At 47.6% G+C, this 9,822-nt stretch overlaps 1 protein-coding gene across 1 annotated transcript; it reads left to right on the top strand.

Moving 5' to 3' along the window:
- Positions 1–6,507: 6,507 nt before the first annotated feature.
- On the top strand, positions 6,508–9,660 carry PET117 (PET117 cytochrome c oxidase chaperone). Its single transcript, XM_007461784.1, has 2 exons — positions 6,508–6,603; positions 9,511–9,660. Exons 1-2 carry the CDS (start codon positions 6,508–6,510, stop codon positions 9,658–9,660), a joined length of 246 nt encoding a protein of 81 aa, XP_007461846.1.
- The last annotated feature ends 162 nt before the right edge of the window (positions 9,661–9,822 follow it).

The following is a 9,822-nucleotide window of genomic DNA, read 5'->3' as shown; positions in this document are numbered from 1 at the left end:
CCCCCCATTCCCCCAGTAAATCCTCCCCCGCCGTGCCCCCCCCGCCCCGCCCCCTCCCCAAAGTAACCACCGTCCTGACTTCTGCAAGTGGGATTTATGCAGATATGCTTGCACGTGTGTTCAGGTGCACACACGTAGCAGTTCTGCAGGGCCTCCATCTGGCGCTGAAGTTTCTGGGTCACCAGGTTCGCACCTGTTCAGCTCCAGCACATTCAGCTGAAGTGGTTCCAACAGACACTCCTACCAGGAGTACAGAGCGTTCCACCTGTTCTATGTCTTTGCCAACATGTGATATTGTCAGTTAAAGCCATTATTTTTTAACAATGATTCATAAATTCACAGCAGTCAAAGTTACACTTAAAGCTGTTACATTTAACAGCTCTTTTCTTCCATTAACAACCAGTAACGCTGACGTTTTTCTCTGACTATGTGACTGGATTTTGAATCCAAAAGAACTCAGCCACACCAAGTATTTTGAAACCACGAAACTCTAACGCACAGTTTGGGCAAGCAGGGCGAGAGCGCTCCCGCTGCAGCCAGCTGGGATGTCACCGAAATGCCCTCTGAGCTGCAAATGAACAGACTTCTCCTGAGGATGCAAAGACAAGGATTCCCCTCCCCCCAGGCCGAGGGGGTCCCCATCTCACGACTCCCGGGGGACCACTGAAGGCTCACTGGCTGGGGCGTGACAGGCATCACCGCCCCACACCTGGCTTGGTGCAGTCACGCTGCTGATTCCTCCTCTCAACCAGCAAGCCCAGGAGGTAGCAGGCATATCATCATCCCCACAGCACAGAGGGGGAAACCGAGGCCCCAGGAGATCAGGGACTGTCCCCACTGAAGCCAGAAGCCCTTTGTTGCTGTAGAGCTTCGCTCACAGATGCCACCTTCTGAGAACAACATCCCGCTGGGGGACTGCAGGCTCCTACAAAGGGAGGAATGGGAGACCTGAAAACTGAACCCCAGAGGCCCAGGTGAACGGGGCACAGAAGTCACGTGAACATCCCGAGAGGCCAATGCTATGACCTCAGGACCTACAGATCACCTGTGTGTCCATTCTTAGCGGCCTCCCTTTCTTTCCACTCCTCCCTTTCTTTAAGTAGCTGAAGTATGGAATTGGAAGATTCTACATATACACATTTTCCCTATCACCCAAAGATATATGTTTTCTGTTTTAAACTTTTAAACAAGGTGAGTTTAATCTTTTATGTCTTTTGAAAACAAAACAAAAAACCAATTAGGTCGCTCTGTAACTTTCAGGCTGTGGACCCTGGGCAAGTTACCTACTGCTCTATGCCTCAGTTGCCTCGTCTATAAAATGGGGATATTAATAGCACCTACTGTGAAGATGAAATAAGTTGATACATATAAACGGCTTTATGTTTTTTCACCTTCTTTTAACAACTTTATTGAAATAGTAATTAACATACCTTGAAGTTTACCCTTTTAAAGTGTACAATTCAGTGGTTTAGTAGATTTACAGAGCTGTGAACCCATCACCATGATCTAATCCTAGAACATTTCATCTCCCCAAAAAGAACTCATTAGCAGTCACTCCTCACCTTCCAACACCCCCTGCCCTTGGCAACCAGTAATCTACTTTCTGTTTCTATGGATTTGCCTATTCTGGACATTTTATATAAATGGGATCATACAATACCTGGTCTTTTGTGACTAGCTTCTTTTACTTAGCATAATGTGTTTAAGATATCAATATTCGTCTGTGTTGTATCGGGTGTCAATGCTACATTTCTCTCTTTTTTGAGTGTGTATATGTGTGTGTATGTACATAATTTATTATTCTTCTTGGTCCTTAAAATTTTTTCTAAAATTTCTTTTTTCCCCAACTTTATTGAGGTATACTTACAAATAAAAATTGTACATGCTTAAGGTGTACACTGTGATGATTTGATATACATTGTGAAATGATTACTACAATCAAGGTAATTAGCACATCCATCACTTCATAGTTTACTTTTTTTGTGTGTGGTGAGAATACTTAAGATCTACTCTCCTAGCAAATTTCCAGTATACAAGTATTATTAACTATAGTCACCACTGTGTACATTAGATCCCCAGAATTTATTTATCTTATAATTGAAATGGTCAACAGGCCCATGAAAAGGTACTCAACATCAGTAACCATCAGGGAAATGCAAATCAAAACCACAATGAGATATCACAGACACCTGTTAGAATGGCTATTATCAAAAAGATAAGAGAATTCCCTGGCGGTCCAGTGGTTAAGACTCTACACTTTCAATGCTGGGGCCCGGGGTTCAATCCCTGGCTGGGGAACTATGATCCCTGCAAGCTGAGTGGCTCGGCCAAGAAAAACAAAAACAAAAAACCAAAAAGATAAGAGATAACAAGCATTAGTGAGGATGTGGAGAAAGGGAACCCTTGTGCACTGATTGGTAGGAAAGTAAGTTGGTACAGCCATTGTGGAAAATAGTATGGAGGGTTCTCAAAAAATTAAATAGAACTACTGTATGATCCAGCAATCCCACGGTTGGGTATATATCCAAAGAAAATGAAATCAGGATCTCAAAGAGTATCTGCATCCCCACATTCATTGAAACATTATTCAAAATAGCCAAGATATGAAAACAACCTAAGTATCCACTGACAGATGAACGGATAAAGAAGGTGTGGGATATGTACACAACAAGATATTATTCAGCCATAAAAAAGAAGGAAACCCGGGAGGACATTTTATTATGCTAAGTGAAATAAGCTGGACACAGAAAGACACTATGCTCTCACTTATATGTGGAATCTAAAAATGTCAAAGTCACAGAAGCAGAGAGTAGAATGGTGGTTGCTAGGGGCTGGGGTGTGGGGGAAGTGAGGAGATGCTGGTCCAAGGATAAACAGCTTTAAAATGTGCATGGTGCCTGAACATGCTGAGGGTTTGCACATCAGGAAGTGACTTTTTTCACCCTCCCTGTGGGTTCATGGGCCTCAATTTTAAACCTTCCACCCTATAGTAGAAGCTCTGCCTGTACTTACTTCTGTGATTACTTCAGGACCACCTCTCACTCAGAGTCTGCAGTGGTTAAGCAGGACTTTTCCATTGAGTAGGCATTAGTGATGATTTACCACAGAGAAGAAGGGAGTGAAGAACTCAAGCCGGCACCTGGCTCCCAGAGTGCTGGAAGGTCCTGACAGAGATCTGGGTCTTCAACCTTCTCCTGTGTCAGGTGATGCTGACTCTGGAGCAGTAGATCCACACCTGCACTTAACTTTGGGGAACAGATAATTGCTGTCTTAGTCAGCTTGGGCTGCTATAACAAAAATACCATAGACTGGGCAGCTTAAACAACAGACATTTATTTCTCAGTTTTGGAGGCTGGGAAGTCTGAGATCAGGGTGCTTGCCTGGTCAGGTTCTAGTGAGGGCCTCTTCCTGGTTTGCAGGTGCCATCTGTTTCTGTGTCTAGTCTCTTTTCCTTTTTATAAGGACACTAACCCCCTCATGGGGGCCCCACCCTCATGACTTCATCTAAACCTAATTGCCTTCTAAAGGTGCCACCTCTTAATATCATCCCATTGGGGATTATGATTTCAACATAAGAATTTGAGGGAGACACAAACACACAGAACATAAGAACTGCTACTTGACTGATAACAATCACCTGTCTCCCTGTCTTTTTTATTGTGATTATTTGATACCAGTCTGTCTTCCTTCCAGGTGTTCAGCTGCGTGAGGGATGGGGGCTGCCTTGAATCTACTGCTTCTGGTACTTTCAGAGTCTGTTGGGAAAAAAAATGAGCCAACCAGCAAGTCTGGACTTTCCTTTTTGAAAATGTATTCATTGGTAGAAACTCTTCAAGTTGTCTCAGAAAACTGTTTTTATTCAAACATACTGTGGACACACTTAAAAATATACTGAGACTAGATGGAAATTATTTAATGAAAAAAAAAATTGGTTTCAATGTTTGATGATGTGCAGTCACTCTCACAACTCTGTAATTTATGTGACAATAATCACAGAAAACATCCTGCTTAGGTTTACAAATAGTTAAACAGATCATCCATTTCTGAATTTGACACTGTTAACACATAAAGGACTTTTTTTTCTTTTTGGGTGGTGACTGGCAGCTTGCAGGATTTTAAGGTGTTGTGTTTTTTGTTTTTTTTTTTTGCAGTACACAGACCTCTCACTGTCGTGGCCTCTCCCGTTGAGGAGCACAGGCTCCGGACGTGCAGGCTCAGCGGCCATGGCTCATGGGCCCAGCCGCTCCACGGCACGTGGGATCCTCCCGGACCGGGGCACGAACCCACATCCCCTGCACTGGCAGGCGGACTCCCAACCACTGCGCCACCAGGGAAGCCCACTTGCGGGAGTTTAGTTCCCCATCCAGGGACTGAATCCGGGCCCTGGCAGTGAAAATGCAAATCCTAACCACTGGGCCGCCAGAGAATTCCCCATAACGGATTTTATTTTATTTTTTAAATTTTATTTTATTTATTTGGCTGTATTGGGTCTTAGTTGCAGCATGCAGGATCTTTGTTGCAGCATGAGGGATCTTTCATTGCAGAGCACGGACTTCTCTCTATTTGTGGTGTGTGGACTCCAGAATGCACAGGTGGGCTTCTCTCTAGTTGTGGCACAAAGGCTCAGTAGTTGCAGCACACGGGCTTAGTTGCCCCCTGGCAAGTGGGATCTTAGTTCCCCGACCAGGGATATGAACCCATGTCCCCTGCGTTGGAAGGCGGATTCTTAACCACTGGACCACCAGGGAAGTCCCCCCCATAAGGGATTTTAAAAAGTAGAATAACAATACATTTCATGAAAACAAGCTGAAACATCAGTCATGATAGAATGAAAGGCCATCTCACTCTGACATACATTCTAAAGACATGCAGCTTTATTGAAGATGCACTGAGTTAGAGGAAAAAATATCTGGAATCTACCACAAGTAAAAAGCAGTCAAATATAGATTTTTTTTCTTTAGAGACTAAACACCCAAATATGTCCTGAATTAAATTGCTTCTTAACTCCAAGGTCAGCACAGGGACTCCGTTCTCCAATTCAATGGTGCTTCCTCCTCTGCTGAGAAAAATGCTGCAGACAAAATGACATTTGAAAAGGGTATTTGCGTTTTTTAAATTTATTTTTATCTTATTACATTTCTTTTAAAAAGTAATTAATCCATTTATTTTTGGCCGCGTTGCGTCTTTGTTGCTGTGCACGGGCTTCCTCTACTTGCGGTGAGCGGGGTCTACTCTTTATTGCCGTGTGCGGGCTTCTCATTGTTGTGGCTTCTCCTGTTGCAGAGCACGGGCTCTAGGCGCGCAGGCTTCAGTAGTTGTGGCACGTGAGCTCAGTAGTTATGGCTTGCGGGCTCTAGAGCTCAGGCTCAGTAGTTGTGGCACACACGCTTAGCTGCTCTGCAGCATGTGGGATCTTCCCAGGCCAGAGGCACGAACCCATGTCCCCTGTATTGGCAGGCGGATTCTTAACCACTGCGCCACCAGGGAAGCCCTTATTACATTTCTTGAGAGCAACACTCACCTCAAGCCACTGATGCTCTCACAACAGACGATGGAACAGCAAGAGATCAATGTCGAAGAAACCCTGGGGTGAGGATAACGGAGACTCAGCCCAAATCAACAGCGTCCACAGTTGCTTGCCCAGGAGGAAGTTTGTCCTTTGGGAATTCTAGTGGGAAAGAATGACTTGATGATAATACCTTTTCACTGGAAAGCCCAACCTCTGTGTGCACCTTGCACAGTACCTTCTGCGGCGGTTCTCAACGCTCTGCTTCGCTCGATCATTTCGGGCATCTGAGGGCGGGAACTAGGTGTAGAAGGGATGCCACAAGGATTACCTGGGCGACAAGGGGACAGCGCCTTTCGTGCCAGCAGGCGAAGACGTGCCGCTGCCCAGAGAGCTTGCTCTGTAGCCAGAAGGCTTTTTGATGTCAAGAAAAACCAGACCTGACCCGCCACCCCACAGCGTCAAGGTGAAAGCAGGTGACCGTGTCTACAGCATCTAACGAGAAAAACTCCATCTCCTGGCACCTCCCCGCCGAAGGGGCAACGAGGGCTGCGTTTGGTGAGGCTAGCATTGAGCGAGGCAGCCCCGCACACCGAAGGGACGCGCGCGGTCAAGGATCCGCAGGGTACCGGGTCCGGCATCCCGCCCCCCGGACTCTCCCGCCGCTGGGGGCGGGTGATGAACAGAGAGGGCTCAGGTCTGAAACCCCGCCTTGGGTGGTGCTGGGGCCAGCTCTGGGCCGGGGCTCTTGGAAGTGTTATTACCCGCCCGCCCGCAGAGCAGGGAGGGGATGCCTGCGATTCCTAGGCCCTACCGGAAGCCGCGCTTTCCGCGGAACCTGGGCGTTGCTCGGCGCTCGGCTCTCGACTTCTCACGCCTGGCGGCAGCTGGGGCTCGGCGCTCGAGGGGTCGAGCCTGGCCCGCCCCGGCAGCGGCGCGCGCTAGGCGGCGGCCCTGGGCCTGGGGCAAGGGGAGCGGAGGCCGCGGCGGCCGGCGCTGGAATGTCGGGGAGCTCGAAGGTAGTGCTGGGCCTCTCGGTGGTGCTGACGGCGGCCACCGTGGCGGGCGTGCATATGAAGCAGCGGTGGGACCAGCAGGTCGGTGTCACGTGCCCCCTGCATTTGGGCCCGCGCGGCGGCGGAGGCCTGGGGCCTGGGGTCCGGCTCCGCGTGGCGCCGCTTCCTCCTCGCCTTTCCTTTCTCCACTCCCGCCTCCTCCGAGGCGGGGAGACCGCTCCCTGGGGCATCCGGGAAGTGGGGGCGGTGGTCCCCGGTGCTCGGGGCCGGCCCCGCCCCCGCCCCGCGGGTGTGGAAGCGCTGGTGAGGCTTCCCCCGCCTCTCGCTTTCGGGAATTGGGAGATATACTCGTGTTGGGGGTGGGTTTTTCCTTCTTAATGAATAGTTTGCTATGGAAACTAGATTCTGGGGACGATAGAGATAGTGGCCTCCAATTTTTCTCTTTCCGGTGGTTTTATGTGCGGAAACATCCTTGACCGCTCAGGGGCCTGTCTTGCTGTGTCTCCCAGTCTTTTCTTCCTTTTCGCATCGGCTGACGTTACTGCCAGGCTCCCGTGCGCCACGCTCCGCCCCGGGCGCGTCAGGAAACAGATAGGAATACGCGCAGCTGCTCCGGGGGCGGAAGGCCGAGCGCGAGCCGGGGCAGCCGGGGGGTGTGTGTGGGGGGGAGTGGTGCGGTGGAGCCCGGTTGGCCCGGGGTGGACGCAGGCCGCTGGGTAAGTCACTGTAAACAGGCTTGTCTGCGTGGGACCGCGCCGGGTGCTCGGGGTGCACAGATGCAGCAGGTGAGGCCTTTGTCCCGTGTTCACGCTCTGGAAGTCAGAGGAGAGGAAGCCTGTGATGATACAAGATTTTAGGGGAGGGAATGAAATGATTAATGGTGACAGGGCGCGGAAGAGATTAGAGATTGGGATTAACGTAGTGGTTCCAAGGGGTTAGCTTTTGGAACAGAAGCGGGAGATTTTCTCCTCTAAGAAGGAAAAGATGGTGGCTGGAGAAAATTTGAGATAGGGTAGAAGATGCTATGTCAGATGTAGCTCTGAGGTCAGCGAGCAGGGATTTTCCGACTTTGGAGTACGGCTGGGTGAAAGCTTGTTTCTGATCTCCAGCTACACGTGCGATTGTTCCTGGAAGTTTTTACCAGGTAGCAGCCTGGGCCCTGCTCCTGACCTATTGAATCAGAATCTCTTGGGGATGCGGATCCCACGTAGGTACGCTTTAAAAGCGACCCAGGGATTCTAACATGCAGCCAGGGTTGAGAAGCACTGTCAGAATGGGACAAGTGTAAGGTTTAGGTATTTGGAAGTTAGAGGTTGAGATTGACCAGAATAACCTGTGTTTGTTTTACGTCCAATTATTCATTGCGGGGTTACTTTCTAGCAGCGGGAAAGAGGACAAATGTTTGACACAGTGGGTGTGTTGGAAGGTTCAAGGAAGCAAGAAATAAAACGATGACTGTTGTCCCCCATTGTTTCCTGACTGCCTGCCACATACCAGGCGCTGTACTAAGCACTTTACATACATCAGCCTCGATCATCACAGGAGCCCAGCAAAACCAGCAGTGAGTACTACACGAGGAGCCGTGTTCTAGGTGTTAGAGTTGTGATGGTGAAGAGGTCTCGGTGCTTAGTAAGGTAGTCAAGTGGAAGTCGCAGGAGGGATGTGTGAGGCAGTCGGCACAGACTTTGAAACCTGGAGGAAACTAGCGAATGCTGGATGGAGAACGATCCCAAGCCGAGTGCTAAAGTCCCTGAGAAAGGAGGGGAGGACCTCAGAGCAGGTGTGGACGGTGTGGGCTTCGGGGCTTGGGTGGCGTGTGTAGGTGTGGTGTGTAGGTGTGTCCTGATGGAAGCAGCACAGGAGAGGATGAGCTGGGGAGGGAGGGGTGGAATGAGAGCCTCCAGTTCTGCCTGGAGATCTTGCCAGGGGCACAGGGTTCAGGACAGTTGGTTTTCAGTTGTGTTATCAGTCCCAGGACTCTTAAATTTCCCAGCTTCCCCTGTAATGGGGACTGGAGCCCTAGGCCTGGAGGAGGGCCAGCAAGTAGGTACTTGGTGAGTTGTTAAAATAGACATAATAGTAATTTAAAAAAACCCTACCCAGGCCCTGCCCCCATTATTCTGCCTCACAAGGCCACTGTTATGTTATTAGAGTATTTTATGACCTGTAAAGTGTAAGTTATTAGTAGTGACTGGATTGATGCTTTAGAAAGTCTCATCTTAGATGCCAGGTCCATATTCTGGAATTTTCTACCTGTCTTTAGTGTTTATCAAAGTAACGACCATAAATGGGCTGTTATTTTTTCCTCTGCTGGTAGCGTTCTTTTTCCCCTTCTCTCCCCATTATGTAATGGTAATTGTTACCTTTTCTCTGTACATAATAGAAGAAGCCGAGTTCTTTACTTTCTTGCATCCTTATAGTTTGTTCAAATTTTAGTAATTTTCTTTCTTGGATGTTTATTATTCAGTTAGGACAATTGCTAACAGGAATGTAGTTCACAGTTACTCAAGTAACTCTCATCAAGTTGTTTTTTCTTTTTTTTTTGGCTGAGCCGTTGCTTGCAGGATCTTAGTTCCTTGACCAGGGATAGTATCCATGCCCCTTGAAGTGGAAGTGCGGAGTCCTAACCACTGGACCACCAGGGAAGTCCCTCATCAAGTTTTTAAAGCATCATATATTAACTAAACTTTAAAAATTCAGCATAGTGGCAGTTTTTCTTTTTTAATTGTTATTTCCCATTTTTATATTAAATGATGCAAAATTTCTTAAAGTATGATAAGAGGTCGGTAATAATACTATCATACTACCAAGTTAATTTGATGGTTTATTACATTTACATCTACACAGAAAGTTAAAATAGTAATTGAGTACTTGGAATCTAAGAGTTTTAAGTGTATTTTGGTAACACTGATTTTAGGATTTGAATGACACGAGGAAGGGAACCACCTGTTCCGAGTTTCACTAAAATCTGTTTCTTAACATTTTTAGAGGCTTCGTGACGGAGTGATCAGAGACATTGAGAGGCAAAATCGGAAAAAAGAAAATATTCGTCTTTTGGGAGAACAGATTCTTCTGACTGAGCAACTTGAAGCAGAAAGAGAGAAGATGGTGTTGGCAAAAGGATCTCAAAAAACGTGACTTGAAATGTGTGTGAGATATTGATGGAACAGACAGCGTTAAGTGTGTGTGAGTGTTGATGGAGAACAGCTTAGTGAGATCTTCAGCCTTTTTGTGGTCACCGTCCTTTTAAACTTGATCAGAAAAAGGACGATGGATCGTATATTCTAAGTAATTGCTTTA

The sequence above is a fragment of the Lipotes vexillifer genome, unplaced genomic scaffold (genome assembly GCF_000442215.2).
Source record: "Lipotes vexillifer unplaced genomic scaffold, Lipotes_vexillifer_v1.1 scaffold285, whole genome shotgun sequence".
NCBI classification, from domain to species: Eukaryota; Metazoa; Chordata; class Mammalia; order Artiodactyla; family Lipotidae; genus Lipotes; species Lipotes vexillifer.
The sequence above is the reverse complement of the archived record's forward strand: the minus strand, read 5'-3'. Positions and strand labels throughout refer to the sequence as shown.